The 21,109-nt window shown below is 47.6% G+C and overlaps 1 protein-coding gene across 2 annotated transcripts; it reads right to left on the bottom strand.

The window, feature by feature from the left end:
- Nucleotides 1-482: 482 nt before the first annotated feature.
- LOC135909072 (endothelin-converting enzyme 1-like) lies at nucleotides 483-14,097 on the bottom strand. 2 transcript variants are annotated; one of them, XM_065440911.1, is made up of 3 exons: nucleotides 13,865-14,097; nucleotides 4,669-4,937; nucleotides 483-2,651 (listed from the first exon to the last, which is right to left on the bottom strand). In XM_065440911.1, exons 1-3 carry the CDS (start codon nucleotides 14,085-14,087, stop codon nucleotides 570-572), a joined length of 2,574 nt encoding a protein of 857 aa, XP_065296983.1. In that variant the 5' UTR covers nucleotides 14,088-14,097; the 3' UTR covers nucleotides 483-569. The 2 variants fall into 2 exon arrangements, with proteins under 2 accessions (XP_065296983.1, XP_065296988.1); XM_065440916.1 differs by having other exon boundaries at nucleotides 13,893-14,008.
- Nucleotides 14,098-21,109: the final 7,012 nt, after the last annotated feature.

Genomic DNA, 21,109 nt, shown 5'->3' with positions numbered 1-21,109 from the left:
GCTACAAGCGTGTTCGGATCTCCCATGTTGACATGGTCGCTTCACCCAAGTTGGATGCGGGATATTTGTCTATAGGATTTCGAGCGGAGAAGGTAGCTTCGTCACCATCAGGGCAACAGCAGAACAAAGCAGCACATATATAGGGCGTACGTTTCGGGGTCATCGTCATGATCGTCAGGTGGATTTTGCGACTGCAGGCGTTGTCATTTTTTCTCGTCTTTGAAATATTGTCACATGTGCACCTCAGTGTTGTCAACTGCACACGTAGAAAAATTAGAGGAGGAGCGCCAACATACTTGGGAGTGCTTGATAATATATTTCGCTTTACCGTTCACTGAATCATTTGTCTGCGAAAAAAAGAAAAATGATCGCCATTGTAAAAGAACCTCGCTAGCCCAAAATAATTTATTAAAGCAATAATCTACCCATGTATACTTTCATAAATGCTGCACTACAAAGCAAAAGTGACAACAGATAACCTATCCGTTATATGGCACTTTTAATGGGTGACAACACGTTTGTCTCAGCGCGAAGATGCACTCAATGACATGCAGCAAGACGCATGTGGATTAATAAAAGTAGGGGCACTTTTCTCGAGGGTTCATCCTCGAATGTGCCGGGCAATTGAAGGCCGCCGCGAAAGGAGCGAAATTCCTCGCCGCTTTGTTACAGTCCACGCGAAAGCGTCTCAGCGTGTTCGGCATGTTGCACATCGTGAAGCAGGCGGTGACGAAGAACACTCGTTCTGGGCTCCATTCCTTTGCAATCGGCAACGAGCGATCCGCGTCTTCTTTCGCGGACGACGCCAGGAATGCCGCGTACGCAATCTCCAGAGCGGGAATCTCGGGAAATACCGTATCGAACTCGGGCCGCAGACATGACGCCTTGTTCGCCGAGGCTTCCTTCCATATGTTTGTAGGCCACGTGTCGAGGAACTCGCCGCGTCGGTCGAACGCTGGCGTGACGCCGTCGAAAGACTTGACCACTTCTCGCGCGAACGTGAAGCCGATGCCGCCATATAAAGCGGCTTTACTGCCCGCGGCTTGGTACCAAGGAATGAACAGAGTCGCCGCTGACACACGAACCGCGTTCGAGAAGGGGTCGTACTCAAAGTGCGGCATGGCGTACGATCGCGGAGAGTCGTCGCTGCGCCTGTAGGTCGGACTCGTGCGTAGCTGCCGCCACCTTGTCACCGATCGAATCCAGTGTTGCGTAAAGCTAGCGTTCTCGTAGAACCAGGAGGGGGAAGCCTTGTAGAGCGCGTTGTCGCTAAGCGGCTCATACGGCGGCCAGATGACGGTTGTCTGATTCCGCAGCTGGTTTGCGATCAATTCCACTGATCCGTTGTCGGCCCACAAGACGCTGGACACTTTCATAATGGCAGCTTCAGTGATGTTTGCCAGCTGCTGGTCCAGAAAAGCCCTCGCCTTGGGGTCAAACTGCGGGAGCAATAGTGCTGCTGTGACAAGCCAGCGGTATGCTCTTTCGATTTGTGTGGAGCAGAAGTTGTCCTCTTGCATCTCAGCACGTGTCTCAGTTCCGTACTTGGCCAGAAGCAATTTCGAGTCCGCGAGCGGAGCGATTAGCTGTACGAATTCCCACGATATGTGGTCCAGCAGTTGCTCGCGGCTGAAATTGGCGAACAGCCTGTCCACGACCATGAGAAGCTCTGTGTCCGCGGTCGTCACGCCATCCGAAGATATGAACTGTCCGTGGCCGACCAAGTTGTCGTTGAGAGCGTCAATCCACCGACGGGCAGAAATATGAGGTGTATAACGTTGGATGTCTCCAAGTCGAGTGTGCCTTGGATGCTTTAACTGGCTGTTTTCAACTTGAACGAAGTCTGCGTAAATCGTCGTTTGCATACTCCTGGTGTCCAGAATGGCATCAAGGGGCCTCATCTCTTCACCGGGAGCGAAAGCTTGGTAGAAACCCAACCAATACTCTATGAACTTGTCTGTGAATAAGATGCCAGCCACGTTACTCCATCGCGCACTGAGAACTACTGCCGGCTGCAGGAGCAGGTTTCTTCTGCCACCAATGTCAGTGGTGTGTAGCGACAAGTCAGCTCGGAACCAGATATCGGTGCCCCAGTTGAACACCAGATCGAGGATGACGCCCAGCGGTTCGACTCCTGGCAAAGGTGGTTCTGGCCATCGAATCTTAAGGTCCCGCATGAATTCTTTAATCTCGTAAATTCCTTTTCTGGTTTCTTCCGCGGTCCGCTTATCTTTGCAAGAGTCGAAAAGTGCCGCTATTTGTTTCGCGATGCGCAACCTGCTCGAGGCTTCCTCGAGTCGCTGACGAAAATAGTGAATCCAGTAGTAATTGGCATGACTCATCATAGCTGAGCCAGTCCCGTGGCCTTGAATGTTTGGAGTCCAGCGTGAACAGGCGTACGCCTCGAAGTCATCGCACGGATCGACGCTGACGTTCACCCAGCCGGCGATGATCTCAGCTTGGTAGCGGCAACCTGGCGTGGCGCATAATTTGCTGCCTCTGAATGCCCACGTGATGGTAGGGCGCTGAATCAGGTAGATGAGAAGCGCGCACATCACCGCCATGATAGCTGCAGCTTCGGCTGCGACCCGCTTGCAGTTGGCCTTACTCCGTCTTCGAACGCCGCGTCGGCTCTCCAGCAGCAAGGAATCCTGCGACGCCCGACATCGGCTTTAGGTCAAACGTGAAAGACGGAATTTCAACGGCTACTTGGAAACTTGGTCAATATATTCACACACAAAAAAAGCTCCTATTCTGGAGCTATCCTAGAGTATGAGCAACTGTCAGCCAATCGGGATGATGGGCATTTTATTAGCGAAGAAGGCCGGTCAATTCAAAAGAGCACTTACAAACAAGGGACCGAATCCAAATTTCTTATTGCGATAAAAAATTATATGGACAGCCCAGGCGAATTTCAGCCGTAGCCTTCGGCGGCGCCGTGATGCTCAGCATATATAGTCCAAGTGCGATAATATCGCGGCAGCGCGCCGTATGCTGTAGGTGTAAAACCCCCTCAAACTTCGCAAAGTAGTGCCACGCTTTGAAGAGTGCCGCCTCCTCCTCGCGCGTTCTGGCCGAGGCCGACGCCTCGTCGCTATTGGCCTAATAGCATCATGTGGGCCCTCGCGCCGTGCATCAGCGCCATTTTTTGCTCGAGAAGCGTCTACGGAGTGGCGAGGAGCTCATGTTGACGCCGTTGCTACGCTCGAGCAGTGTAGGCGGCGCCACGGTCGAGGAGGGAGCGTGAAAGAGAGGAGAAACGAGGAGGAGTGAAGGCGGAGGAGGAGAGTGTGGCTACCTTACGAAGTTTAAGGGGCTTTATGTAGGTGTGAGGGAAAGCATGCGAGGGTGAGCCGGGAAGGGTGGGGGCTCGGTGCGTCGGCGTCTTCTTGCGCGCGTAAGGGCGGAAACCAGGAAGGGTACACGCTGACTTTTCGCGCGCGCAATGGGGGGAGGCTGGCAGAGGGGTAGGGTAGCGCGTATGTCCGCTTCTACCCCGACCGTGGCTGAACATGGCGCCGCTGAGCGCGGCCGAGCGCGCCCTATCTTGGATGCAATCTGTGGTGGGCTCAAAGGTTAACCAACCCGAGATAGATGATGGCTCCTTGTGCTCTGTGTTCTGGCGCGCCTAGTTTCGCGTTCAAGCAGTTGCACGAAGGGGAATTCGCTCGCCGTGGCGTGATCGAAGCGGAATTTGCTTTCCGCGCTTCATCACGCCAGAGTTCTTACAGTGGGTGTCCGCGGTAATCGGTTGAGGTGTGTTGATATTTGTCTGTGTGCGCGTGACGCAGTGTGTCTTCAAGTTAGTAAGCGAATGGATACAGCAGTTTTACAGCTGCTAAACTACTAACTAGTTAACTACTAGTTATCTAATAATTTGCTATCGCAACCAACAAGTGCTCTTTGCCATTGGCCGGCCGCCTTCACTAATGATATGTCCAACATCACAATTGGCTGTAATATGCGTTTACGAACAGTTTTAGCGCAATAACGTTTTTGTGAGTATAAGCCTTGTGAATTCGGTGTTCTCCTCTCGACATTGTAAGCACAATAAAAATGGAGTCAATGCAGCATTGCAATGTCCCAGGTATCGTATCTGCTCGCCAAATATCACGCGGTCACGCGGCGGCCTCTTCATATTCGCGGCGTGTATAAAAAACAGTTAATACGAAATGTATTTGTATGAACAGGCGCCGCCTAATAGCTACTACGAAGGTTTAGCCAAGGCGACTTCCAATGACGAATACTTCTCGCAAACGAGCATCTTAGCAGATGTGTGCAGGTCACGTATAGGCAATGAGCGGCTGCGCTTTATCTGCCCTCCTGAAGGCATCAGCATGCCAACGACGAAGTAAGACATAAGGGCTGTATTCTCGGTTGATCACTTTCGGCAATGCTTTCACTTGCGTGACGCGGCACCCAGGATGACGCCTCGTTGGAGCATCGGACGTCTGACTTAGCCAATCAGCGAGGTCTCCCTCCGGATCCGTCAGTGCTACACCAGCTCTGTTATTTATTTTATTTGTACATACTGCAGCGCGATAAGCGCTATAGCAGGAGTGGATTAACAGAGGAAAATTATACAGGTTCTGTTCCCCGGCTGCTTGCGTGTATGTCAACATACCATTAAACTATAATGAGTTGAACATCCCTTTGTTGCGAACAAACCTTCGTTACGCTCAGGGTGGGTAGTCGTCGAGATAGGTGCGAAGACAATTCGTTGGGTGGCGTCGCTGTCAAACCATTGCTCCGCGTTGCATTCAAGTCCAGCCCTCCACATCTTCTGAGCGGGGTGCTGCCATTGACGTCACGGAATGCTTGCGAGCCGCCTGTGAAAGACCGCTTGGTTACCGACCGGAGAGTTGTGACAGGTCGAGTTGTGCCTGGAGCTCGTGGTCGGGCCTGGTTGGACCCAAAGTTGGCTGCCATCTTTCCTCCTGTGCGTGCAATACATAATGTTGAGAAGGGTTTGGGCGCCCGTACGACCCAACAGGCATTTAATCACGGAGCATGTAAATAACTATGAAGGAGTATAACATAAAAAAAACGTGAAACCAAGGAAAGTCGGCCCAACGCGTACGCGATCATGTCGCGGTAAGTTATACTCTTTTACCGCCGCGCTTAACGAATCCTCTTCCAAAAATACAACGGCCGCAATAGCAACGTGCAGCTGCCGCACTCGCATGTTACAACGAAGGCGATAAATGTTTACGTTACAATAAACGACCAAGTTTCTCAAATATGGGGAGAAAAATGTGCACGGAGTGGCCGAAAAAGCATCCGAACAAGTGCGAGTCGTTTAGCTATAGCTATGCCGGCAACCAAGCACACTTGGCTGAGTTCGCCGAGCACCGAGTCACCTGTTGGGCCGACTTTTTGAGAGAGAGAAAAGGCGATGGGGGCGGCTTCACAGAGAGCGCGACAATGATAACTGCGCCCATGGCTGCACAATTCTTTATTACTTTAGTGGAGTTTGGATAGTGAAATTTCCGAACAGAATATATCGAATAAAGATATTTGAGAAACGCGGCCTTCGAATATCGAACTGAAAACCGGATATTTTCTTATTTCTTGCGTGAAGACTGTCACGTATAAAAAACGCTTATTAACATTGTTTGACACACGCCCATGCAATGCCCTTCACAACTGGATGTACAGTCAACGGGGAGCTTGTTCATGATTAAGTGCTTTCAGTTTGGCTCATGCTTCAACTTTTGTACGATGTGAAGCCTACACAGTCTAAAAGCACGTTCCACGTCCGGCGCCTTGGTCATGAGCGGCGCTTGCTAATACGTGTGTCACACGGCGCACTTTCGATCGAGGTCGAGCCCGATCGCAATCAGATTTCTCGACCGCAATTGGCTCATTTGCGCAAGCTGCGGGAGGGAGCCAATCGCGGTCGAGAATTTCGCTGCGAATCAGACTCGGTCGCGATCTACAGTGTGCCGTGTGACAAACACTCCCAGGGCTGATCTAGCACACGTGCACCCAAGAAAGCGGGCGCGAAGATGGCCGCCGCGGTGGCTTGATTGGTAAAAACCGCCGCCCGGCAAACGCGATGTGGTGAATACGTGGGTTCGGTCGCCACCTGCGGCAAATTACTTTTTCGTACATTTTCGTTTTCCTTTACATCATTATTTCTGCATTATCTTTCTGTAGCTATCTATTTCTACATGCTTTCTCCGGCTTCATTGTCCCTTACTTCGTATGGTTACGAATAAAGAACAATTGCGCCCCTCAGGTCTCCCAATTCTTCTCGCCCATTTCGGTCATCCGGTGCACCATGAAATTGGCACCTATGGAACAAGACACGTCACCTTGATGCACGCAGTGTGTTAATTGTTTTCGTTGAAGGAGATACGTATGATACTTTTGACGCGAAATGCCTGTAAAAAGGCTCAAAGAGTGCCGCTTAATAATAATAATATTTGGGGTTTTACGTGCCAAAACCACTTTCTGATTATGAGGCACGCCGTAGTGGAGGACTCCCGAAATTTTGACCACCTGGGGTTCTTTAACGTGCACCTAAATCTAAGCACACGGGTGTTTTCGCATTTCGCCCCCATCGAAATGCGGCCGCCGTGGCCGGGATTCGATCCCGCGACCTCGTGCTCAGCAGCCCAACACCATAGCCACTGAGCAACCACGGCGGGTAAAGGGTGCCGCTTGCTGAACCCCATAACGAAAACATGCATTATCGCTCATATCTTTGCAACCATACTACCCACGCGCCTTACTTCGGTATCGTTTTGTAGAGGAAAGAAGCCATTACTTGACCACGCATGTGTCGTACGTGTGCGCAGATGGCGCTGTTGTTGCACCGCGCATGACGCAATCGGAGCAAAATTTAGTCTCGCGCGTGGCGTTCAGAAAGGCATAGCTCGACAGTACGTTTGTTCAACCGAGCATGAATGCCCGCGTTTGATAGAGCTCACTACGTAGCAGGCATAATTTATCAAGCTCAAACTGATGTTGATCAGGAGTTGTAACGCCTACAAATGTGCAATTTGTTGCAAAAAACTTCACGCTCGGCCGGCTGTGCCGAGCAAGCCACAGCACTGCTCCTTATTTTAAAGAAGTAAATCAAATCATGGGTGAGACTGGCTGAATGACAAAGTGCTTTGCCTAAACCTAGATAATAAATTCGGGTAGGCTGCTAAATGTGACGCATTTATATTGTATGACGGGAAATTATTCAGTAGAAGTTATCAGCGTTCCGTGCATTCGCTCAGGAACTCGGGGCGTAGTCATCTTTGCCATTGGCTGGCAGTCTTCCCTAATAAAAATTCCATCATTCGGACTGGCTGGTATTTGCTGTTACGAAAAAAAAAATATGTAGCGTAAGGGCTTTTTTTTTTGTGAATTCAGGCTCTAACGTCTCTGCGTAACAACCACGGCTCTCCTTCAGCAGAAACGTTCGGAACAGCCCTCAATTGCATTGTGGATTCCCTTTGTAGACTCACATAAGTGTTGCTTATATTCGAACAGAAGCGAAAATTCTCTACAATTTCGAATAGTGAATGCTTGACTAGTATACGCATCGAATAGCAAAACGTATTGGATTTGTATACGAAGTTTTGAATATATATTTTTCACTCGTGGTATAAAGGCTTTATTTTATGTCATTTGATAATTACAATGACGTTCAAATTTTTATAGTCTTCTCCAGTGCACACCAGTTTTTTTTTATCAGCAAAAATTTAAACAAACTGCGTGAAGTAGAAAACACAATTCTACACCTTGCTCTTGAATATACAAGGGATAGACCTTACTAGCACGAGAAAGCAATGCATAATTGAACAATTAACAATATTCCACGAATTATTTGTTTAATTCTACTGGACTTACGATACATAATGCAATTAATGAATTGAAACCAGCGTGTTATCAAGGCATATCAACTTGTAAGGAATTCTGATGCTGGAGCCAGTTTTGCTAAATGCCTTTCCGAAATTGCCACGAACTGCATTGGTGTTCCATGGAAATTTCTTGAACAATGCTTTTGCGTGTCCGCATGCGAGACCTTTGTTCACACAAAAATGTGGGTCAATTCAGGAGGCAGTGCAAGGAAGGAAGGAAGGAAGGAAAAAGTGGAGAAGGAAAGGTAGGGAGGTTAACCAGTTTAGCGTAACCGGTTTGCTACCCTACACATAGGAGAGGGATGGGGGAGATTAAAGATGGGGAAGGGGGAGAGGGAGAGAGAGCACATAGCACAGCACACACACATCGTCCGTTGGAGTCCATCAATCTGGCATCGTACGCGACATCACTCTCACAGCCGCTTGTCCAGTCCTGTCTCTTTCAAAAACCGAAGTAGTCCCTTTGTCGCCTTCACTTGCGATATCTTCTGTCGGCGGCATGTGAAAATCGTGTCGAGGGACAATGGTCTACTGTCAAGGCACGCTAGAACAGATGCCAGGGACTGTCGCTGAACATTATATTCAGAACAGTCGCACAGAACATGTTCCAGCGTCTCCTCGCAAATACAGGCATTAGAGAGAGCGTTGTCGGCCATTCCAATGCGGAAGGAGTAAGATTTAGTGAAAGCCACCCCTAGCCATAAGCGATAAAGCAGAGTCGCCTCTCTTCGACGGAGTCCAGTTGGCATATAGAGATGCATCAAAGAGGGCAGGTGGTATTGACGGTGGCTCTGGGTGGTCTGGCTGTTTGGTGTGCACCATAGAGATAGCGTGATCTCCTGTGCAAGCACGCGAAGTCTGCTAGCTGCGTCGGATCGTGAAAGCGGTATGGCCTCTTCTTGTGCGTCTTCAAGAGCTGCCCGAGCGGCATTATCGGCGTCTTCATTTCCACTGACACCGCAGTGACTTGGCAGCCACTGAAACGTCACGTGGTGTCCTTTCTCCAAAGAAGCGGGCAGTGCATAGTGTGCTGCTTCTCCAAAGGCATCACATGGAGACATCAGGTGACATCATCACTTCACGAAAACGTCGTCGCGTGAGTCACGTTTGACGTGAGGACGTCACCAGATTACGTCATTATGTGATATCGTGACGTGCGACCGCGTTTGAGGTGATGACGCAATCACGTTTCGTCATCACGGGTCGACCCCGTAGACAGTGCAAAGAAGCAGGAAGTGTGGAGTGGGCTGCTGCTTCAAGAGGCATCACATGACGCCATCAGGTGACATCATTTGACGATGACGTGTGACGTGTGACATCACATGACGTCATCAGGCGATATTGTGACGTCACGATGCCGTTATCACGCAACGTAGCGTTCGACGTGATGTAATCACGTGATATTGGCGTGAAGACGTCATACGACGTTCGAGGTGATTACATAATCACGCTTCGTCGTCATGTCAAACGTGACGTCACCACTCGGTGACAGGTTTTAGTACCATAGGATGTTAACGCCGAATTTTTCACTTCATGGGCCATATAGTGATTTCGTATTTATAAAGCATGCCCCCTTAGCAGCAGTGGCGGTTTTCCAGAGCTTCGCTGAACATCCACTTTCGCAGGGCTGGGATGGAGAGTCATTTTGTTGAAGAAGTATGTGGAACAAAAGTGCGGTTTGCCGCCAGTTTGGCGGCGCTTACCTCGAAACTGGTCAGCTTTAAAATTCATCCCAAGTTGTCCCTCTCATTATTTGCTGGAACGAAACTTTTAGGCGCGTACAATAGCACGTTCCTGGAAGCGTACGAGGTGATTGTTTCCTCAAAATTCCTTCTGCAGTTAAAAACCGCTTGCTGTTCATCTTAACACCTACTTGAGAGTTTATTGTGCGGCGGTTTGTTCTGTTCTCGATGCATTCTGGGGCCCTATAACGTAAAACTATTCCAATATGTTTTTATTCCTGCTGACGTCAAATTTGCGTAACCGCCGACGCAAGCATATCGGGCGGTCACCCGCATGGTTGTTTGAACAGACCAATCAAACGCTTTCCTCGTTCATAGAAGGTCACTTTTGTTTGCTTGAAAAACGAATAACATTGCCTACACTGAGCGGCTTGTCTTCCTCCTAAAGAGGAAATGTTAGCTCGGGTGCTCCTATCTAAATACATGTAGAACGGGAATTCTTTTCTCTCGGCAACCACTGCATCTAATTTGACGAGGCTTGTCGCATTTAAAAGAAAAACTTGAAATCTAGTGGCCTTTGCTTTCGGATTTTTCATTTAGGTCATCAATGTTTTATTAAAATTGGCCAAAATCGCACATTTTCAGAAAACGAAACTATCAAGTTTAAAACTCTGTAACAACGAAAAATGATATCACAATTCTGTGAATTTCATCTAATAGCACATATACAGCGGACAAAATTGATATGTTACACATGAATCTAAAAAATTTAGTATTATGGAAACACGGCTTTTGCAGAACCCTTGTACACAACGTAACCAATTCACGTAAGATACAAACTGACATACCAAATTTGTCCGCTTTGACTGTTATAATAGATGCCGTTGACAGAACCGCTATATCTGTTCTTGATGCAGAGCTGTTAGTTTGCAAACGTCTATTTCTTCTATTGTTATTTCTATTCTATTTCGTCTTCTATTTCTTTCGAACTTTCAAATTTTTCGAAATATTTTAACCAAAATTGAGGCCCTAAATCGAAATTCCGCTTCCAACAGACACTACAATTTAACTTTCTCTCTCAACTGCAACGAATTTTATTAAAAACGATCCAGAGGTTATCTCAGCAAAGCGTTTCTACGTTTTACATGTATTTGAATACGCCGCGTCAGAGTAGGGCCCGAGCTAAAGATTCCTCTTAAACAATTTGTCGAGGGATCAAATACATGAACAATAATTGCATTGCCATTGCCAAAGATGCTGCAAACAAATACTTGAACGCTACGTACCGTAATAAAAGTAAAATATATAATTCTTCATAAAAGAATATACTCGTATGTGCCAAAAATTGTGTCCAATATAACTTATATCAATGCTTCCATGTTATTTTCCTATTTAATAAGTAAAGAAAATATCACACGAACTTTAGAACTATATCAGTTCGAAACCAGCAAAGCAGTGCATGCCGCTGATTTGAAAAATGTAAAGGCCATGAAATGAACAAGTTGAGGACAAATATGTGAATGAAACTTTGTCATTCAAGCACCGTGTTTATATTCATGTGCGTAGGCAACGGACAGCGCAAAATATCAATGACGCTGGCATTTGTTCCAATGTATTACGCATTGGTGTGCACCATAGAGATAGCGTGATCTCCTGTGCAAGCACTCGAAGTCTGCTAGCTGCGTCGGATCGTGAAAGCGGTATGGCCTCTTCTGGTGCGTCTTCAAGAGCTGCCCGAGCGGCATTGAACACAGTGGGCGTGTGTTGTGAGTAATTGCACCGAAATTATAGTCGCAACAGAGAGCACGTATAAAAAGCAGTTCTGCAACATATACGAGGGCGAGTCAAATGAAAGTGAGCCAATGCGAATATATGACAAACAGGGTATACCCTGTTTGTCATAAATAAAGTCAATTTGTCTTAAATAATAAAGTTGTTTAAATAAAGTATACTTTATTTAAAAGTAATCTCCATGATCATTTAGACGTTTGTCTCATTGACTAAGGAGTCGCGTGATTACGGTCTCATAAGATTCCTTGGGTTCCTGCTTCAAAAAGTCTGCTACTGACTCTTTCACGTCATCGTCCAACACGAATGTGGTTCCCTTGAGCTGTTTTTTATTTCGGTTGCCCCAAAATGTGGATGTCGCAAGGCTACAGGTCTGGGCTGTGTGGCGGATGTTGCAGCGTTTCCCACTTGAACGTTGCCAGTTTTGTAATAAATACATCAGCGATTTGGGGACGGGCATTGCCGCGGAAAAAGATGACCCCATTCGTCAATTTTCCACATCGTTTCTTCTTCATTGCAACACGCCGCCGTTCCGGCGTTTCACACTATCGGAAACGATTGATAGTCTCTCAAGACTTAGCAAATTCTATCCGCAACGGTCCCTGACGATCGAAAAAAGAAAGTTAACAACACCTTTCCGGCGGAAATGATGGCCTTTGCTTTCTTTGGGCGGGGTGAATTCGAATGTTTCCACTGTAAGCTTTGCCGTCGTGTTTCAGGCTCGTAGTAGTGGCATCGTGGTTTGTCCCCGATCACAACTGTAGACAAGAAGTCGTCACCCTCACTGTCTTACCGGATCAGTTCAGTCAAGGCAGCGCCGAACTCCTCCGTCTTCTGGCGGTGGTTCAAAATCTTGGGCATCCATTGCGCACACAAAAGCCGATGACAGAGATGTTCATGAATTATGGCGTGAACCGAATCGTGACTGATGTTCAGACGCTCTGCCAGTTCGTCGATGCTTATCCTCCGTTCTTGTCTCATCACCTCATCAACCTTTGCAATTTTGTTAAGGGTAATTTCACGATGGTGTTAGTCCCGTCTTGGATCGTCTTTGCAACTTTCGCGTCCTCCTTTGAACCGTTTGCTCCAACGCTTCACAGTGGCCAATGAAATGTGATGTTCAACGTACACGGCAGCCATACGGCGACTAATTTCTTTTTACGAAATACCTTCAGCAGTCAAAAACTTCACCACACCACGCTGTTCAACTTTTGGAGTTTACAATATGTCACGCAACCATGTTCAACCGAATGTATGAGAGCATTACAGAACTTCTATCCTCACACCTGCGTGTCACTTTTGTAAATGAGACATCCCTCTCTTCTACGCACATGCCTCGCAGGTAATGAACCGAACCATTATTGCGCGGGGTGGGTAGGCTCACTTTCATTTGACTCGCCCTCGTACATTAGAAATGCGAAGATAGCGAATGGGATGTACAAATGCTAAGACAGAGCTTGACAAAGGGCAAAAAAGTGTCACTGGAAACAAAGTTCACTGCACGTAGTTCACTGCACGCAAGACAAAAAAAAAAGAATATTGAAGATGCTCAATGTGTCCTCGCGAATAAATGTCAAAGTAGGAAAAATAAATAAGAACATAGTTACATCGGCTGGCTTTAGTGTCTTAACATGGATGCTTTGGCGTAGGTGAAAAAAATTTTTTGATATTTTTTATGTGACATAACGACACAAATGAACCACCACAACGCTTTGTCTCGTCGGACCTCGCTGCGTCCTTTGTCAACTTGTCTAATAGTGTGTTGATTTGGCTTGTCCCGTTGTATGTTCCAATGCAAGACTTTAGAAAAGTCAATGCACCTTTGGCGTCAAATGTTTATAACAGCATTAGACCCACAAAGTCCCGCAATTGAAAATCTAAAGCACTGCTTTGGAAATGTCAATGCACCTTTCACATCAAAAGTTTATGAGATTTATACCCATAAAGGTTCGGAATTGATATCCATGCGCTCCGTAGATTCCGCGGCCTCTGCGAGATGCCGCGGTGAGCCCGTTTGTCATCAAAACGCCATTGAAACATTGTGCTCGGAGGGGGCTGCTTGCGTTATGTGACTCCCGGTGCATGGGCGTTGCCACGAAATCCAGTCCGAGTTTGCAATTTCCGCGGTGAAATGTCTTTTCGAGCATGAAAAAGACATTCTAGACAAAATCCAGAATGATTGCTGGCGCCGGGGGTTGCTTTGGTCGGCGGTGCATTGACAGCACGAAAAAAAATTTTTTTTTTTGGGGGGGGGGGTGAGGGGCTGAAGCCTCATAAGCCTCCTCCCCCCCTGGCTACGCCCCTGCTTGCATGTACTACGGTGGCATTTCTAAACGTCGATGATGACAAAATGTTCTCGAATAGCGTTAACTATTTCGAAAACTTGTGATTGATTAAGCTATTAATACACGCTGGTTCGTGCGTCTAACTTCAATTCATAGCTTTATCTTTATTTTTTTGTCGCCTCTGCGTAACTTGATAAAAGCTGACGTCTGTACAGTTCAACGAAAATCAATGAAAGAATGATCCGCTCACCAGAAGCCGAGCCTTCAGCTGCGCTTGCTTTGGCCAGCCTCTTGGAAGTCGGTTGCCTGTTGGTCTGCTGCAACGTCTTCCCACGGGAGCCGGTTCTGCGAGGCTCCTTGGACTTGGTTCCCTCGCTCGTGTCGTCACTTCGGGTCACTGATACACCCTTCGATTTCGGGGTGCGAGACCTATACTTAAGACCCGACTTGGGGCTCCCGGTTCGCGCTTCCATCCTTCTTGTAGTCGTCTTCTACTATGGAAGCGGCACGTGGCTGTGAGTGGGCGCGCGCTGACATTTTTTTCTTTCTTTATTGACTGTGCTTGAGGCTTCCTTTGATATTATCGTTATGATTATCGTGGCTATTATTATTATTATTATTATTATTATTATTATTATTATTATTATTATTAGATAGATAGATAGATAGATAGATAGATAGATAGATAGATAGATAGATAGATAGATAGATAGATAGATAGATAGATAGATAGATAGATAGATAGATAGATAGATAGATAGATAGATAGATAGATAGATAGATAGATAGATAGATAGATAGATAGATAGATAGATAGATAGATAGATAGATAGATAGATAGATAGATAGATAGATAGATAGATAGATAGATAGATAGATAGATAACCTTTATTTAAAGAATAATCCCTAACCCAGGGCTCCGCTAGCTCTTGCCATCTTCTCAGCTCTCTGGATCAGCTTGAGCTGGTCGTCGAGGGCTGAGCTGGACAGCAGTACCTTCCATTGCTCCCTCCTGGTGTTCGCGTCGTGGTGTTCTATCTTGCGTAGCGCGCACTGGCACGCAGTGTGGTATAGGGTTGGTGTGGCCCCACACCACGGGCATTCGTCCCTGTAGGCTGTGGGGTATGTGTGCGATGTAATATCTGTAGGTTCGTGTAAGTGCCTGTCTGGAGCCGACGCCAGGCATCGGCATCCTCTGTCTTTAGATTTCGTTGGGGTGATGGATATCGCAAACAACTCCCTCTGTGGTGGTTCAGGATGGCTGAATGCTCTAGGTCGACAGGCTCCGGGTCTTCTGCAGCCGGCGTGATGAGTGCTCGGTTACGCACGAATCCTCGAGCTGCTTTGTCGGCCTGCAGGTTACCCGTGATGCCAGTGTGGACCGGTATCTAGATGATGATTTGGGTGGTGATGTCCTCAGGATCCTCCTTGGGTATTTGGGATAGGACTTGTGCAGCAGGTCTTCCGATCCTTCCCTGTAGGAAGTTGCGGCAGGCCTGATGGGAATCCGTGAGCATCGTCAGTAGTTTGTTTGCGTGTTGGATTTCGCGGATGGCTAACGCGATGACCAGCTTTTCGGCTTCCGTGATCGTGCAGGGGCGGGTCGATGCAGCGGAGGTAACGTGGCCTCGGCAGTCGCATACCACTGCCATTGCGCCCTTGTTCTTCGTCCCATACATGGCGGCGTCCGTAAAACAGGCTGTGGTATGGAACCTGAATGTTTTCTCCATGTACTGGCCCCTTGCTCCGCTCCTGTCGGAGTGTAGGTTATGGTCCATATTGCGTGGTATCGGGACAACGTGATACCGGTTCCGGACTTGACGGAGTATCAAGCAGATTTCTTGGGTTCGTGTTGTTATAGCTTGGAAGCCCAACGTTTGTAGGACATGCCGGCCCGTGCGAATCCGCGCAAGTCTCTGTTGCGAGACGTAAATGGCTTCTGTCAGTTCGCTGACGGGGTTGTGTGACCCTAGCACCAATAATTTTTCAGTCGATGTACTCATCGGCAGGCGAAGAGCAGTCTTGAAAGCCATCCTCAAGAGCGTATCGGCCTGCTTCGTTTCGGACTGTGTGAGATGGTGGTAGATGGCGCCGAGTAAGTACTCCGTGTTTTGTGCTCCCGGCCTGTTTTAGGCAAACAGCTATTCCCTCGCTGTATTTCTTAGGAAAAACGTGCACAGTCGAAGTGTATTACGTGGCCGGACAACGACCTCGAGCTGCTGAAGTCGGGTGAGTATGGCATTCATCTGTAAATTGCGCCAGAAAGCCGACGTTTCTGAGGTTAGGCTTAGCGGCGTCAAAACGATAGCCTCCCCATCAGTGACCGCGTCTCCCGACTTCACAGGTTCTTATGCCGTCGTTGACCTGACCACCCTTCGTGGCCTTCTCCTTCGGGCACTTGAGGGAATATCCTACCTCAGTGATGTAGTGGCGCAGCTGCTGAATGATATCGCACGGTTGCGCAGGGAAAGCGCGCTGCCATCCGCACAGCAAACCGAGCCTATGGGCGTTCTTCGAGTCGAGGTGCACTTTCTACGAGACAAGCTTGCCAAAGGGGGCAAGCCGTCATCACCCACTTCTGCTGCTGCGCCGCCGGCACAGCCGTCCACGGCAACGACGTATGCTGCGCGGACGGCTTCACCGAAGACCGCTGACCATCTGCCGCGCTTACCTCCTGCACTGGATTGGCCTGCTTCGTCGAAGGCTTCCGCTGCTGACCCGTTGCTCTGCCTGCCTGCGTCAGTGGACTTGTCACCTGACAGTCAGCCAACGTTCAAGCGGAAGTCAGCACTGAATGCTAGCTGCACTTACACCTCTGGGATTGTTGCTACTTCTCGCTCTGTGCGCTCTCGGGCTATCTTTGTGACAAAGCTTGCGCCTGACGCCCATTCCTTACAACTCTCCGCCCACCTATAAGCAGTTGGTCCAAAGCCCCTGTCCTGCACTCGACTAAAAACCAAGTACGATTCCTACGCGTCTTTTCATGTGTCTATTAATGAGGACTGCTATCAGCGTCTAAGGGATCCTTAACTGTGACCGCGTTCCTGCTTATACAAGCCCTTCTGAGGAGAACTTTACGATACATTGACACTGAAAAATGTTCAGCGAGATGAAAAGAAGGATCAGTGATGTGACAGTTTTCGATCAGCATGTTCGTGGATTACGCACAAAGGTGAACGAATTTTTCTCCAACGTCATTTCATCTTGCTTTCCTATCATTGCCTTAACAGAGACCTGGTTGTGCCCTGAAATACCATCTAGTTCATACTTACCGCACACTTATCAAGTTTTCCGACGAGGTCGCGATCCTTATTCATCGAAATCAAAGGGCGGTGGGGTCCTGACTGCTATCAATCAATCACTCAGATCCGTTCGGCACTCTGATTTAGAATGCGCAACGGAATGTGTCTGGGCGGGGATTTTTGGTGTTGGTAGTAATGGGCTATTATTAGGGAACTTCTATGTTGCGCCTGATATGAATATTGAGATGTTCATGATGTTCACGCGTCAAATGTGAGCATAAGAAAAAAACACCACCACAAAACATTGCTCCGTTTGCATACGTAATAGTAAGCACATTTTTGTTTTTAAACACTTGGACTGTCTTGACCTCATGTGCTAAGAGAAAGATAAACGGTATCGTGTTCAGAAACACTGCGATGACATGTGTCAGCTGTTATCAGCTAGAAGATTCATAACTACGATATAATATGAGGAGTAACAAAAATGTGAAGTTCTAAAGCTGTAAACGTCTTGTTACGGCTTTAAAATGCGACAGGGTCATAACGCACTTGTTTATGAACAGTTAATGCAAGTTTAACATGTACAAGATCAATTAGAGACAATAATTTAGCTCTGATACATTAAGGCACAGTGCGATCAGGTCTTCGCAGCCCCCATAATTACTTCGATTTCCACGTTTCTGCAGCCTATGTAATATATGAAGATTACGTTGTGAAGTAAAACAATATACAAGAAAGCAATATTGCAAATGGGACTGTATATATAAGGGAACAGTATATATTATATATAGTGCGATATTAAGCTGTAGGGGCAGGTAATATTTATATTTGTACGATAGACCTCATGATTTTGAGATGGATGGGCATAAGGCCACCACGTGTGCACTCAAGCTGGGATTTTCATTAAAAAAGGCACTCCAGCGATAGTATGGTATAATATACAAAAGGACAGCAAAATTTAAGGTAACGATTTCGAAAATGATAGGCAGTTCTGTTAAGTATCGGATTACTATTTTCTGAAATTACTTTAGTATTCTCCTCGTGTAACGAAGATAGTCATGCACTCAATCCTTTGGCTGAGTCTTGTGGGGTTCTCCTCCCGTGCTCTTGGGACAAAGGAACGACAACACAGTAGTGCAAACAATCACAAGGGCATTTATTGCACCTTTCATAGATCAGTGCCTGCTAGCCGAGTTGCTATCCACAAAACATGCCGATGGGCGCGCGACAAATCTAGAAGTCCGACTCACCGCGACCGGAAGCGAGCGAATATGTTCGCCCCATGCTGGATTCCAACGCCTGGTCGTTCGCGTGTATAGTCACGCGAATCGTGGCGCGTTCGAAGGCGGCCACGCGAGACGGTCTCGCCGAAGCATCGGTCGGCGCGCGGCACTGCACTTCCGTCCCGCTTGCTTCCCGAACCCCAAAAGAGCAAGCGCCTTCCTTTCGGCGCCCAGGCAACCTCGCCTGTCGGCGGCGTTAGCAGCGCAACACTCGCGCCATCTCTCGCACTGCGCTTCAACCACATCGACCGCCGCGGGCGTCACGCAGGCCACGCGGCGAAGCGGGAGTACAGGAGACGCGCTATGCGGGAAAACCATCAGGGGACACGCGAGAGTCGCGCATCCCCACAGTCTCAATCAGACTTATACGTAACGAATGACGCGTAGTAATGTACTCGTGATCGATCACTTTTTCTTGTAATTTTGTAATTTAACGATTACTTTGTTTACTCGGTAAAGCTCACTGTAATTCAATTATATTTTCAGTAACGAATTGCATGTAACCAGTTGCACGTAACCAGTTACTTTACTGATGACACAAGCTGCAACAAGCGACGCAAATTTAAGAAATTGAATTTGGTGGGAGCTAAACCCGGGGGCCCAGTATTTGTTTCTGCGTCCTGACGGACTCCGCTGGATGTTGGCCGATGGTTTGAATAGTCGTTGGCATTTCTCGATGGCGAAGGTCACTTACGACGTAGATGCCAGGACGGACCATTCTTTTGCAGCTTTTCATTCGCCCAACGGGGAGCGTGTGCTCCAAGTCCCAACAAGGATGAAGCGCTTCGCTTCGTAGAGGGCACAGGTGCGAAGCAACCACAATATTGCGCGCCACAGTCCGTATACCCTGCAACACCGTTCTACCCCTCAACGCGCACACTGAGTGAACTGGCTAACCTCCCTGTCTTTCCTTCTCTTTTTCCTTCTTCTGCAAGTTTTCAGTGTTGCTGCTGATGTATTCACAACAAAGACGAGGAAACGATGACCAACACAAATGAGTCCCACACTAGAAAAGTTTGAAAAGTTTTCACCTAGAGCGATTCAATGGTGCACCGCACGCTATACACACACAAAAAAAATGGGACAAATACTCATGCGCATATGTAATAAAGACATAACACGAAAACTTGCGTACTCTATGGGCACTGAAACTACTTAGAATGGAGGTCTATTCATAAGGGGCAGCAGCCTGAGTGTACTAAAAAACAAAGGCACCTCCCAGAAGTATCTTGCTACCTCGGTTCTGCTCCAACCCAACTCATGCAGTACAGCAAAACTGCACACAGAAAATGTAAAAGTAAAAAAAAAGAAGCTCTACTATACTGAAGAGACCAGGGAAAGGAGCTGTGCGAGCTCAGTTCCGACTCCTAAACTGCGGATCGCACATTCACAAATAACGCTCCACGCTTGTCGTCATTTGTATTTGCTTTTATTTGTGCTTACGATACGTTCTCAACGAAACGCACCCACATAACGAATTTGCGTTTAGCAGTTGGAAACTATGGTTGTTTGCAATTTACATAACTTTATCTCGGAGCTACGTGGAGGAGCAGAAATTTTGTTAAGCTTTTTTCCAAGAGAGACAAAAGAGCAGCAGAAGCGGCGCTGCACACATAGCGCGGACGTACCCAGCGCTACCGGCAACCGCAGAATCTTCCGTGGGCCAAAATGCAAATTCGGTACGGACCACTCAGAATCGTAAAGCAGCGGACAGAGGCTGTCTCCGACGATGGCGTGCGAGCTATAAGTGGTCACTGCTTATTGCTTGCGTCTATTTGTTAGGCTAAATACGTTGAAAGTGCGGCTCATCAGTGAGTCCGACCTACAGAGAATACACTGGATCGTGCGAACGAGCACCGGGTATACTGATTAGAATCAGCTGTCGTCTGGTTTAGCGCGAGGCGCGCGTGTGCATTAACCTCAATAGGACACTGAACATCACGCATCGTCATCAATTTGGGGCCGAATTCACAAAGCTTGTCGTTCGCAAATGCTATTTACCATTGGATAACCATTAGCCTTCGCTGATGATATGTCCAGCACCATGGCCCATATTCACAAAAAACTTTTATGCTATAATTGCTCGTAAGAAAATATTCAAGCCAATCTTGACGCTGGACATATCATTAGCGAAGGCGGAGGACCAATGGCAAAGAGTACTTACGAATGAATACCTCTGTGAATACGGGCCCAGGATTGGCTGGGATATTCTCTGTGACCGGTTATAGCGCAAGAGCACTTGCCAGGCCAATCCTGACGCTGGGCATACTGTTAGCGAAGGTGAACGATCAGTGGCGAAGAACACTTACGAACGAGCTGCCGAATTCATAACTATTTTTTTTTGTAAATGTTGTTTGCGATTGGCTGCCTGTCTTCGCTAATAATATATCCAGCCTGCACGATCGGCTGGAGTTTTCTCTCACGAATAATCCTTGCGTAATCATTTTTTTTTTTAATTTGGCCCCTGGCCTTGTATTCACAAAAAAAGTTCTTACGACACTGGAACGGTTCGTAAGAGTAAACCTTAGTCAATTCTGATGCTAGATATATCGTTAAGGAAGGCAGTACTGGTCAATGACAAACTACACTTGCGGATAATAAGCTTTGGGAATTCGATCCCAAATCTGATTAATTACGCACGTTTCTTTCTTTTTCAGCCCTTATTCACAAGACTCCTGAGGCTAGAATTGTTCGCGAGTTTTAGCAAAAACTGCCAGCCGACGGCAAAGGACACTTACGAAAGAAAAGCTTCGCGCGCGCGCGCGCGCACATGTCCGGGCCTCGTGGTAGGCTCATGCCTCCTGGCCTAGCACTTTCTTGATATGCTGCACCAGAAGCGGCCGCCATAGCTTTTCAAACTTCCATGAAAGGAATGGTCCACTCCTCCCAGCTGCCGGGTCGTTGGTTAAGTGGTCGTTTAGAAAGTATCGTCTTTCTGAAGATGGGGGGGGTTGGCAGGACACTCTCAAG

This window comes from Dermacentor albipictus, chromosome 1, assembly GCF_038994185.2.
Source record: "Dermacentor albipictus isolate Rhodes 1998 colony chromosome 1, USDA_Dalb.pri_finalv2, whole genome shotgun sequence".
Lineage (NCBI taxonomy): Eukaryota > Metazoa > Arthropoda > Arachnida > Ixodida > Ixodidae > Dermacentor > Dermacentor albipictus.
This window is presented reverse-complemented; position numbering and strand designations above follow the sequence as displayed.

What these genes read in the sequence shown, in the direction of transcription:
- LOC135909072 (XM_065440911.1), bottom strand. Translation starts at nt 14,087, where the DNA reads ATGGAAGCGCGAACCGGGAGCCCCAAGTCGGGTCTTAAGTATAGGTCT. An exon ending in AGCTGAAGGCTCGGCTTCTG is followed by an intron (nt 4,938 to 13,864) that starts GTGAGCGGATCA and finishes TTGCACGCACAG; the next exon opens with GAGGAAAGATGGCAGCCAAC. An exon ending in CCACCCTGAGCGTAACGAAG is followed by an intron (nt 2,652 to 4,668) that starts GTTTGTTCGCAA and finishes CGGGCGTCGCAG; the next exon opens with GATTCCTTGCTGCTGGAGAG.